The sequence below is a fragment of the Lissotriton vulgaris genome, chromosome 1_1 (genome assembly GCF_964263255.1).
Source record: "Lissotriton vulgaris chromosome 1_1, aLisVul1.2, whole genome shotgun sequence".
In the NCBI taxonomy this organism is placed as follows: Eukaryota; Metazoa; Chordata; class Amphibia; order Caudata; family Salamandridae; genus Lissotriton; species Lissotriton vulgaris.
In genome coordinates, this window is record NC_141685.1 from 1542636577 (window position 1) to 1542649410 (window position 12834).

The window sequence follows — 12834 nt, forward strand, 5'->3', positions numbered from 1 at the left end:
CTATTCACAGGGACATGTAATGCAGTCCTTAAGTCGTACTCTTTTGCCTAATTTTACATGTTTTTGGGAATTGGACTAAAAGCATTGACAATGGGAGTGTTTAGTGAGTATCCAGATACAGATTCAGAAAGAATCAGCTCCAGTGTACCCACATCAATGTTCATACAGCAGCCCTGATATGAGAAGATAATGTTGAAGCTTTAGTATCAAGGGCTGAATAAAGGTCCTCCAATTCCTGAGGATGATTACGTAGACGAATCCTAGTCCGTGTGCCCCATGAATATTGAAGATAGAATATTGCGGTATGGAGATATTGAGACCATAATATAAAAAGCAAGTATATAGATTTTCTATACCTAACTTCAACTATATATATGTCTCTTCAAGGTACGTAGATGTAGAGTTTGGAATATTTGATCCCTTCTTCTATTTGCCCTTACCTTTTGATATTTTGGTCTTCGATATTTTGTCCACAATATACTTGTATCATGATATTCATATTCTCGATATTCAGTGGTATAGTCATCCTAGTCATATGACCAATAGGCTGAAGGGCAGAATGGGAAGTCTGAATGCCAGTAAGTTAGCATGTTGAGATTTGAGGTAGGGAAAAGTAGTAGCAGCTCCTCATCATATTTATTGTGGGAAAGATGAATTTCCGTTCTGCATGAACTTTCACCTGACTGTAGTATATGGTGGCAGGATGTTCTAAAGTGCCTTTTTTGAACTTGAAGAGGTTTCACATCAAATGTTATGTACCTGGCTGGGTCAGTGCCAAGTAAACAAAGGGTAATAGATTTCACACTTATGGTTGGATGCCAAGGCTGGAAAACCTCGGCTAGGGAGCAAGGGGTAGAGTTGTGGAGAGCCTTAATAACTAGTATCCTCTCAAAGAGAGCCAATTTATGGCCAATTCATGAGCCTTTCTTATATTAAGTCTGGAGATGCCTTTTTAGCACTAGGTGAATTAGTATTACTATATTTAGGCTACACCAGAATACATTGAGAACATAAGTCAGTTTGTGAGGCAGATGTAAAATAGGGTGAAATCCTAATTTCTATTTATTGTGACGTCCTTTTGATACTAAGAAATTCAGTTTAATTCCTGGCTTATGAGTGCAACAAAAACTGGAGATATCTAGTCATATTACTGGCCTTTAGATACAAAGTGATTTGGATTGATTTGGTGCCTTTTTGATGTAGTTGAGCCTAGAAAAGTATTCAGTTGGACAAGATGTTGGTATTAACATTTGATTGTAACTTTACTATGACTAATATTTGTTTTGAGATGTAAAATGCTATATACCGTGGAAAATGAGGTATTAAAAAGGCTATTGTTGGCAGGAATCCATGTAGGAAGGATAAGATGTACATTGCAGGTGTGTCAAAGGACTGTTTATTCAAGGAGAATAGGATCTTGGCAGTGCTCTGGGGTAGAACTAGGATGAACTCAAGCAACACTATTAGCTGTTTCAACCGTGGTGCCAAGGTGTTAGGAGGTAGAGTCATTCCTGATTAGATGTTTACTGTGACTGTGTCCATTTTTTTTCAAAGAACAGAATAAGTTGTTACCTACATTGGTTGAGTATGTAAGAGTACAATGTTCCAGATTTAGAGCCAACAATTCCTTGTACATCCAGAACAATGCTTAGTGGAATTTACCTCATCTGCCAAATAGGACTGGGTGCATCTGTATTTTCCTTGGTTCATACAGATCTATAGTCATAAGTATGCTGCTGACTGATGGAGCCATATGATACCCAGTATTTCAGTGTGTTCAATAGATTGGTTCACAACATACCAAATTGTAGTGGGTCGCAATTCAACCTACCACATTAATATGCTGTTCCTTAAAATGGTTTTATCCAAATTCACAAAAGGGAAGTGGTCCTTGGGCTTCTCTTCCCATTTGTGAGTGGTAATTTTAAGAAATTGGATTATTGGTTGAGGTAGGTGGAAGCCCTACTCTAGCAACAACCACAATCCAACCACAAAGGTCACTAAATAAACCTCTGCTTAACCCTCTTTTAGCTTGGTACAAAGCAGTCAGACTTAACTTAGAAGCAAAGTGCAAAGTATGTATGCAGACACACTAACAGTAAGAAAGTGAAAACACATCACAGAAAAATTCCTAATCCAATTTAAATCATAGCGTACATTTTAATAATTACAGTAATACCAGAATGGCAAAAATCCTATCAGTAGAACTGAAGATATTAAACTTTAAAGTTTTTACTGAAAATAGCACCTAAAAGCACAAAGTGCCAGATGCGGTCATCTCATCACGCTAGATTGGGGGAAAAAGTCACAAGTTCAGGCTCACCTTGGGGAAGAGTGGGTCGGTTACTGGTACAAGGATAGTCCTGCTGAAAAAGTTAGCTTTTCAAAGTCCAGCACAAAGAGTTCCGTTCAAGGTGGAGGAGGCTGCACAGAGCAGGAAGAGAGTGACAGATGTTTGTCTCTGGAGCATGAGGCTTAGGTCATAGCTGTAGCATGAAGAACCAGTCGGGCACGGCTGTTCCTTCAGATTTGCATTGATGGTCATAGTGGGTTTTCGTTGCTTTAGCATGAAGTGCAGATCTCGTGTTGCTTGTTTCTGGGTGTCAAGTTAGTGCAAAGAGTTGGATTCACAGAAGATCTGTGTTGCCAGTCATCATGGGCAGCAGAGTTCTGGCACCAAAGGATCAGGTTTTCACCTTTCTTCACAGGAGGAGCTCAGCTGATGCCAGCTAAAGTCCAGGGCATGAGGAGGCACCTTGTTGGGATCAGGAGCTCACTCTAGCAGAGACTAGCAGGGAGGACTCAGCCAGGTCCAGATGCAGTCCAGGCATGTCCAGTGCAGGAGGTCAGCTGGGCAGCTCCTTGAAGGCTTCTGGAGCTTGCTATGTCCCTGTAGCTAAACCATGGCAGTCTGAGAGTAGGACTGCGACGGTTTGAATGACGAAATACCCTGGAACACCCTCTGATAATGCAATATCACTGCAGGAGGGCCCATCACTTTGAACTGCATATGACATTGTTGACACTGCTGTTCTTGGAAATATAATATCAGATGCTTTTTGATGTACACTATTTGAGTCTGCCTACACACTGCTGCTTTTGGTGTTTATTTTACATATTCATCAACTATCATCAACTATTGATTGAGATAGCCAAAGTTCTGAGACATACTGCTAGACCATATAGGTTTTTTTTTGGGAGGTGCATTACTAGCATCTGCATAGCTAGAAACGATTACTGAGTCACTCCGTTCAATAATGTTGTCGTGGTGTCACTTTTGAGAATGCTAACTAGGCACGTGAACTTTGGGTTGCATTGGAGGCTTGTACGACCAGTGAGCGCATGCGCCTCACTTAGGAACTACTACTCTGAGCAGGATGACGTCATCCTGTAGTTTGACGAAGTCTCGCTGGATTACGCGCTTGACCTGGTCTTCCGGCTATGAGTAAACAGTGTGCCGGTGCTCAATGGGGTAAGCCGTTTTCGGGGTATTACATTACATATTAGATCATTGCACTAAGCAATCATTTGCCATGGCATTACAAGGGATTGCCAGTACTGATAATACCGCAGTAACATGAATTCGGACACAGTACTTGAGAAAATATTCAAGACTGGGGGCTAGTTGATAGCTTTTTATTCTTATTTTTGATTTTATCAAAAGATACTTTTTTTCATATTCAAAACACAAACATATACAACATATTTATCAAAAAAGTCACAATAGGGGGGTATCATTCGTCATATCAATCATATCACAATCATACAACATGCAAGCATTCGTGGGGAGAAGGGGTGCACTAGATAAGAAAGCTACAAAATTTACCAAAACATACAATATTTACAATATAATATCAAACATAAGACAAGAATAACCACAGTCTGCAAAAACACTTAAACAATATTTTCATTTGGTGTATGATCGATTATACCGTACATTCCTATAGTCAAGTATGAGAATACTTTCTAAATGTTTAGAGAAAGGATAATGTACAGGGATTAGTGATAAGCAACAATTATCCTGACATTTACGCTTATCACTAGAGCAGACAGGAATGTGGCTTGGGCCTACGCGTTTCGAATCCCAATGACTTGTAGGGATTCTCTTCAGGGCCTTTAGAATTCTCTTCTGTACTTAAGAAAGAAATAGTCTCAGGGGTGGGATAGGTTGACACAGTTAAAATGATGGTGGACCTAATCAAGTTCAGGTGGAGGAGGCCATGTGAGAGGTAGCTGCCGGATTTTTTGGTTACTAGACACGTCGAAAATGATAATTTGAAGAGATGAAAAGTTGTGCTTGCTCACGGGACCCCTATCAAAGAAGGGAACGTTTGACACGGTGCTTATCGAGGCAGAAACTCTCAAGCATTTGACCGTAAAAAATGAAGCACGCAAGTAATTCAATTTAAGGTGACTTCAGACGGAAAATATTTTCAATCAGTCAGTTGAGATTATTTAAGAGATTTAGGATTGAGCAGATTTCCCAAACGACGGCGTCTTTGGCAGCACTAGCCTGTGTGCAGTGCTGCCAAAGACGCCGTCGTTTGGGAAATCTGCTCAATCCTAAATCTCTTAAATAATCTCAACTGACTGATTGAAAATATTTTCCGTCTGAAGTCACCTTAAATTGAATTACTTGCGTGCTTCATTTTTTACGGTCAAATGCTTGAGAGTTTCTGCCTCGATAAGCACCGTGTCAAACGTTCCCTTCTTTGATAGGGGTCCCGTGAGCAAGCACAACTTTTCATCTCTTCAAATTATCATTTTCGACGTGTCTAGTAACCAAAAAATCCGGCAGCTACCTCTCACATGGCCTCCTCCACCTGAACTTGATTAGGTCCACCATCATTTTAACTGTGTCAACCTATCCCACCCCTGAGACTATTTCTTTCTTAAGTACAGAAGAGAATTCTAAAGGCCCTGAAGAGAATCCCTACAAGTCATTGGGATTCGAAACGCGTAGGCCCAAGCCACATTCCTGTCTGCTCTAGTGATAAGCGTAAATGTCAGGATAATTGTTGCTTATCACTAATCCCTGTACATTATCCTTTCTCTAAACATTTAGAAAGTATTCTCATACTTGACTATAGGAATGTACGGTATAATCGATCATACACCAAATGAAAATATTGTTTAAGTGTTTTTGCAGACTGTGGTTATTCTTGTCTTATGTTTGATATTATATTGTAAATATTGTATGTTTTGGTAAATTTTGTAGCTTTCTTATCTAGTGCACCCCTTCTCCCCACGAATGCTTGCATGTTGTATGATTGTGATATGATTGATATGACGAATGATACCCCCCTATTGTGACTTTTTTGATAAATATGTTGTATATGTTTGTGTTTTGAATATGAAAAAAAGTATCTTTTGATAAAATCAAAAATAAGAATAAAAAGCTATCAACTAGCCCCCAGTCTTGAATATTTTCTCAAGTACTGTGTCCGAATTCATGTTACTGCGGTATTATCAGTACTGGCAATCTCTTTTTGTTATGTTGTATGACGGCTCAGCCATACTGATTAGAGCCAACCCCTAGTTGTTTATTGGATGGCATTACAAGGAGCATAAGGCTACAGGTGTGTGAAAAGACGGTTTCCGTCTTGTTTTTGAATTGGAGAGCGCGTCAGTGATTGGGTGCTTCGTAGGCATTACACTCTATTTGACTCGCTGCAACTGTTCCGTTTGTTGCCTCCCCCTAAACTCGGGACCTGCCAGAGGCAACGACGCACAGGTATGCTCAGATGTCGGAAGAGGGTGTTGCTATTATAGATATTTGTTTGAGACTTTAATCAGGTATCTTACACTTTGTGAATTTGACAATCAGATAGAGCCTGTTTTATAATCGGCTATACTTCAGGATCAGGCTTATTAAGTTATAGGCCAATGTTTGAGAGACCTCGTGAGAGGTGTGAGCCCTTAGTAATTTTGAGGGTACTTGAATAGTAATAGAACACTAAGTTAACGATAGGAGTGTTTATATTAGTGCAGAGTAGAGTGGAATTAGGTTTTTTCACCTATTTGCATCATGCACCCGTATCCTTACTTTTCTAGAGCCTGGCCTCCTTATTCCTGAGTATGTGTCCAGGTGAGGTGAGGTAAAATCCCCGGTCGTGCTGGGTGAGTGTTATTAATTTTTATCCATCTCACAAGGAGGAGAATGAGTGGGACATGTTTTATTTTGAATACTATGTTTGCTTTATGTTTTGTTGTTCCAGATGTATTTATTCATCTACTGACACGGAGGATATGCAACTGAATTATCGTATCCTTTTTGATTCTTCACTTTACTATTTTTTCTGTCACCTTAGTTTTTGTATGACATAATCACTTTGCAGTAGCAACGTTTAGAACAGAGGCCCTGAAGAAAGCCTTGGGTCTTCCCCATTTAGGCTGAAACATGTTGGCCCCTATGCAGTAATTTGTTTAACACTGCTTTCTTGCACTTTTCTTGTTTTTAACTAGGAAGAGGCCAGATCCCTAATAAAATTACTTTTCTTGTCCTCTATCTTTTTTTAAAACTCACCACCTTTATGATTTTTTGCACTGCACTTTAACCCATCAGTTTGATATCACTTGGTCAAAAAGTGTTTGTGGGCAGTGACCCTACTTTGGTACAAGGCATGAATTTGGTCTCAATGATCAAGAGACTTTATTGCCTTGGTTGGATGACCAAATGATAACATTGATCATCACAAGATTTTGATGGGAATCTTGGGTTGTACTCACAAATCACCGCAGACATTGTGTTTGGTAATATTGTCCTACTCGTTGAAATTAGCTGTTAGTCATTAATGTATTAAATACTATTGATGACAGCCTGAGGAAATTTTGTTTATCCTCTTTTCTAGACCCCTAGGTTTCTTTGTTGTTTAAAAGCCTAGGACACGCCAATTTGCTATAGATCGACTCTTCTAAAAAAACTATTTTTGATCCTTAAACATCTTCTTCACTTGTACATAATCTGTAAACATAGCTCTTTAATAGGCATTTCAATTATGCCTCCAAACAACCAGAAGTGTTTTTACTATGAATAAAGCCAAATATTAGTTGACTAGCAGCCCGTCCCGACGTTGTCCGGGAGCAAAGGCTGCTTCAGGGCCGCAGCCCGTCCCGACGTTGTCCGGGGGTCCCCTGGAGCGCAACCGCCACCTTCAGGGCCCCCAATCAGCCGAACTGCCACCTTCAAGGCCCCCAATCATCCGCACACAGTTCACCGCTCCTCCCTGCGCTAACGGGCCACTCCTCCCTGCGCTTCACTTAGCCGCACATGTTCCGCCTACTCCCAGCACTTCACTGAGCCGCACACGTTCCTCCTCCTCCCAGCGCTCCCGTGCTTCACCTATCTCAGCCCGACTTCACCGCTCCTCGTTCCGCCTCCTCCCATTGCTTCAGTCAGCCGCACATGTTCCGCTCCTCCCCGCGCTTCATCTATCTCAGCCCGACTTCACCGCTGCTGTCCGCCGCTCCTCCCCGCGCTAGATGATGTCAGCACGCACGTCCACGTTGTTTGCTCACACGGCCGGCGCTACTTCTTAGGGACTACTTTTTTATTGTTTATTTTTTAAATAACGTTTATTTTAATTTTTTTATAGCCTATGTCCATCTACAGGACCCCCCCTTTCCAACGCTGTATTGGGTGTTGCGATTGATTGTGTACTTTCGAGTTTACCTGGCTTAAAGGACACATTTCTCTCTTTATAATAGTAGTATAGATTATGATGTTTACTTGCACTCTACCAGATTGTTGCACCGCCCATTCACTAATCCTTTCTTTAGCTGTATTTAGTTATATTTTTTGATATAACACAATCTCTAAATCAATGTTAATAGCTTCAAACAAGCAAACAGTGCCATATTACAGGATCTTGTTGTGTGATACATTGAATGTACATTAAACAACATGTACCTTTTCCTCTAGGAAGAGTGCTGGAAGGCCTCTGCGAATCCATATCAGTCTGTTGTTTGCTTTCAAGGTGTTCAAAAAATCTTTTCTTAAAAGTTTTTCTCCCATCTTTTCCTAAAATCAAATTCAAAATGTTTAATCAGATGGAAATGCTTCTACATGAGCAAAGATGGCATCAGAAACACTGTTGCCATGCTAAGTACTCTAATATTGCAGACCTATTTAGGTTTGCAAATTGATGCTCACTTTGTGATGACCACGGATTGTTTGTGCTTGAATAATCACCTGCGGAAGCGTTCTTCAATTTCCAGTGTGGTAAGGATTTAAAATGTTGCTGACTCCTCTGTCTATATGGTAAGTGATAGGCTACATGGGAAAATCCCCCTTTAACAGGAAATAGCTTCAGGGAGCATTGGAAACCATATGCAAAACCCAATTGTATTTGACCTATATATTCAGGTCATAGAAATTCAAATGCCAACAGTATCCTTTTAATGCATCAATAAGAACCATATTTTCCTGTGCTATAGATTAAAATTCAGAACGGTTTATTTATCTGTTCTAAGTGCAAATGCCGTCTAGGAAGCAGCCACACTATTGGGCCTTCCATTTGGCATTGTCGATCCTTATTGCTATATCATTATTGTAGCAAACGGGTTAGTTCATGAGGTCCCCAAGGATTGTATTGCTTTCGGCTACCCTGTTTTTGGACCTTGACTGTGGGTGAATCTCATTACTTGAGTCTCACTCACAGTAAATTCATGGTAATTGGAGTGAGCCTGCTAAATGCCAGTGTTCACTTTTTAAGATAAGGTTGCTGCGGCGCAGCTAAGGTAGGAGGCACTGGACTGGTTACAGATTAACATGTGTGGATACACATGTGCGGACTGCATATGTGAGACTACTATTTTGCACAACCCGGTATCAGTGTACAGGTAGATTTTCACAGAAGGAACTCTGCAAGGATTGGTGCTGTCATGTGGTGGATCTTGTAATATAAGTGATCATTCATAGTGAAGGTCTGCAGGGCCTACTAGAAAATCTGGGGTGTTTTAACTGTATCATACTTATAGGTGAAATCTGTCATAAAACACAGGTTTGCTCTACTTAGGCTGACAGGGTTCAGGGAGATATCAAACTGGGAAAAACATACATGCTAATTTTGAATTTGCAAACGAGAACACAATATAGCCGCTCTTTAGGAACAGTGATCCACACTATGAGCCACATGGTGATATCTGCTGTAATAAATAACCTGATAACGAATTACTTAAGAGTGAAAATACTGACTAGACCGTACCAATGCATAAATGCCTTCAACTTTTCAAAAGTGATATCTACTCTGTCCCTTCAAAGGAAAGACCCACTAGATTCAGTCATGTGACACTACCACAGCTCAGAGAGTCCTAAAGGTCGCCTTCCAACATGACTTCTACTCTGATCAGTCACCAGAGATGTTTTGTCAGATGTCTAATATTCAGATATCATGGAAATATTTTATATGGTAGCGCCCCCCACAGCAAAAGTGTGCATCTACGATTACATTTTGAAGTAGTCATTAAACATGTTTTTCACTCATTTTTTCCAACTTTTTGTGGCATTAATAGATGTTGACACTTTTTTATTAATTTGATCAAGACCTTCCGTTCTTTATTCTTAATCTGTCAACTGAATTTCTAATATTTTTTTATCTACCTCGCACTTCTCTAAAAGTATGCCATGTGACCTGCCCACACTTTTTTTACCATGCGTAAAGCTTCCTGTGACAAAGACCCCAGAATCTCTTGGATCCATACTTCACCCATACATTAAACTTCATAGCTAGCCATAATTTTATATTGCACGGGTCAGGTACAGACAGGTCAGGCATGATGCCAAATCAAAAGGCTAATGACTCCAGAAAGTCCTAAATTCATCACTGAGATGGACATATAATGCCTTGGCCTCTCAGAGAGAGACCAGTTTATGAAAAGATAACAGGGCAGACAGAAGTGTGCCACACCATCTGCAAAGGACTCATCAAATTCACCTGAATACATAGACTCATCTGGAGGCTGTGTAATAAAGCCTTCCAGTATACCTTCAACTGCTGAAAGTCAATTGTGTACTTTTCCAAACAAATCGAACTAAAGTAGCTTTAAAGGGATACGATGGCACTCAACAAATCCTATTACAGGGGTTTCATTCATCAATTCATCATCCCCAGGTACATATTCTCTAAGGGCGAGATAGGGCTATGAAATTGCTCAGGACTTTGCAACATTACTGAATAACGAACTGGCAGAAGACCCCTTTTCGTAGTGCAATATTATTTAAAGGGGGACTAGATAACAAATATGTGGCTTCCTAGTATGGATGTTAATTTCTAGCAGTTCTCCCAGCCAAAAAATGTTACAATTTATTCCTTTTTAATCGGTTTCGAGGTGTTTTCTTACTCAGATTGTCTTCCATTTTGCGATCACCTTTCAAATTTTGGAACAAAAAATGGCTTCAGAGGAGAACAGTGTCCAGATCTATCACATCCTAAAATATGGGAACTAAAGATTACATTGTAGGTTACCTTCCATCAACGAGAATATGCAACCTTTTCATTTGTATCTGTGATACCATAATGCAACTAATTATTGTACTGCCAGTCGTCATCCGCGGTCACTTCCTGTTTGATGTGTCAAAAGCAGATTAAAAATAACCTCCTAAGGAAATGGAATACTTACGTAAAATGGGGCACGGGACAGATGCAGAGAGCTTTATAGGGCTAATATATATAAAATAAATAGTAGTGACCAGCATCTCAAAATATGTATGGTCCCAATAAATAAATGTTTTCCTTTACCTATGTACAGTTTGATGTATAATGTGAAAAATGATATTGAGCTTACATTGCAGAGTTCATAAGAGTATGTGGATCTTTAAAGATGATACATTGAATGATTAGCTAAATGCAGTATTCATAAAAAATCTCAAAAGTAGAAATGCAATACCTCTTGAATCTGAATGTTTTGATGCCATGTATTCATTATCTTCCATTAGCACTTTTCTTTCATCCAGTTTAATAAATGGATTTCTGCGTGGCACATAGCAATCGCCTCCTGTATGGAACAACCAGGAAAAATGGTGACAAAAAAATTGAAGCATCATATGATTTATAGCTTTGAGCTAGAGAACGTTTTATTTGTCAATCAATTTTGCAAGTAATACACAATATGATAGAAAACATGCACTATACAGGAATAGGCTTTCTTTCAGCACCCTTCATCAATTGGATGTATGACGTTACAACGCATAGTTTTACCACGCATACCATTACAATGCGGTTTTTACAACGCATACCATTACAACGCATAGCGCTTTGGGGTGCTGGATAGTGAATAGTTTAATTTACTATTCCAACTCCAGTCCCCGTGGACACTAGGGAAGGTGTTGGATAGTAAATAAAACGTATTCCCTATCCTAGAGCGCCCCCCAGCGCAATGCGTTGTAATGGTTTGCGTTGTAATGACTGCGTTGTAATGGTAGTGCGTGGTAAAAGATTTGTTGTAAGGGTTGTATACCCATCAATTGCTTGCTTAAAGTGTCACTCACATTTTGGATTAGCTCACAAGACAGGATGCCTAGAACAGGGCAATAGCTTAGCCTTCTTCGTGCATGTTGGAAGTGCTAGTCACATCTCCGATCAGACCTCTGGCTAGCCATTCAGTAGTTATAATGCCAGTCATGTTGAGTGGCAGCATTTTGCCTTTTTACATGTTGAAATCCACAAAGGGAGCAATGAGCCTAAAACTCAAATGGGTCGATCTCGACCCAGCACCGTGGCCTCACATAGGCTTGGAGCTGTGCTTGATGTGATTGAGGCTAGATACTTCAAGGTGACCGTAGCATAGGGAGGGTGCCTACAGCAGCATGTGTGCGATTTTGCGGGAGAGCAGCATCTGAGGTACTTTCTGGTGCAGAGCAGCACACGGGCTGAACTTTCATCAGTCTTTGCATCCCCTCTAGTCATTATTTTAATCCCCTTATTTCACTGTCTGTTGCTAAAGAATGTTAACATTTGACAGCAATGTATGTACTATCATTGACCCCTCTCCTTCACTCTCTAGGCAACTCCTACACCTGTGGCTCTTTGACTGCCCCTTAGATGCTACTCGTTTTTGCCTGACCCTGACCCTCACCCGTAAACCCCTGCCAACCCCTGCCATTAATTAATCTGGGATTCCCTTCTACACCCTTGAACACTGTAGAAATGACAGCCTCACTGCTCGTTGTTTTTCAGGATGCAGATACACACAGATTTCTACATCACTATCCACTCGAGTTTCTGTTCCATCCTACTGCTAAGAACAGTCTTCTGGTTTTCCACTGTGCTGATGTTTCATCGATACAGAGGAACAGGTGGACAGGTGCCAACCATATTTTGATAGTGTCACTACCTATGCTTTGTTATGCCAATCCATAACATTAAATGTACTACTAGAAAATATGAATGGTTAAAGTTAATGTGAATTTCAGGAGATTAAAATAATTTTGGAAGACTATTTGCAATCCTATTCAGCCAAACTGGTGCAGTATTAGTAACAACTATTCCATTTAGATTTTGTATTTTTTTGACATCTTTTCATTGTTCCAATTGGTATCTTTCTATTCAAAGATGGCTGGGTTATTGTGGTGCATTGGACTAAAGAGGCTCAACTCAGCTACTCTGCAGCAATATATTTCAGTCTTCACATCATCTAAGAGTGAGATTGCAAGAAATTGTTGTCTCCGTATAAACACTGAGCTGTGCTAGAGGAGGACAAAGGTTTTGGACCACCTCATCTCATAGGTCTGTATTGAAATCATAAAAAATGTATTTGCATTTTTTTTTTTTATGAGTAGACGTTTTTCTTTTTTTTACTCTATTAGCAACTAACATACCAGCTCTCCTCAGTGTG

At 40.1% G+C, this 12834-nt stretch overlaps 1 protein-coding gene across 1 annotated transcript in view; it reads right to left on the bottom strand.

The window, feature by feature from the left end:
* Positions 1 to 12834, bottom strand: part of ZC3H11D (zinc finger CCCH-type containing 11D) — a 194178-nt gene that overhangs the window by 115459 nt on the left and 65885 nt on the right. The window contains exons 9-10 of the mRNA XM_086931116.1: positions 10888 to 10995; positions 7910 to 8020 (exon numbers count right to left, since the gene is read on the bottom strand). Coding sequence (XP_086787242.1) covers positions 7910 to 8020; positions 10888 to 10995 — 219 coding nt within the window. The remainder of the gene's footprint in view (positions 1 to 7909; positions 8021 to 10887; positions 10996 to 12834) is intronic.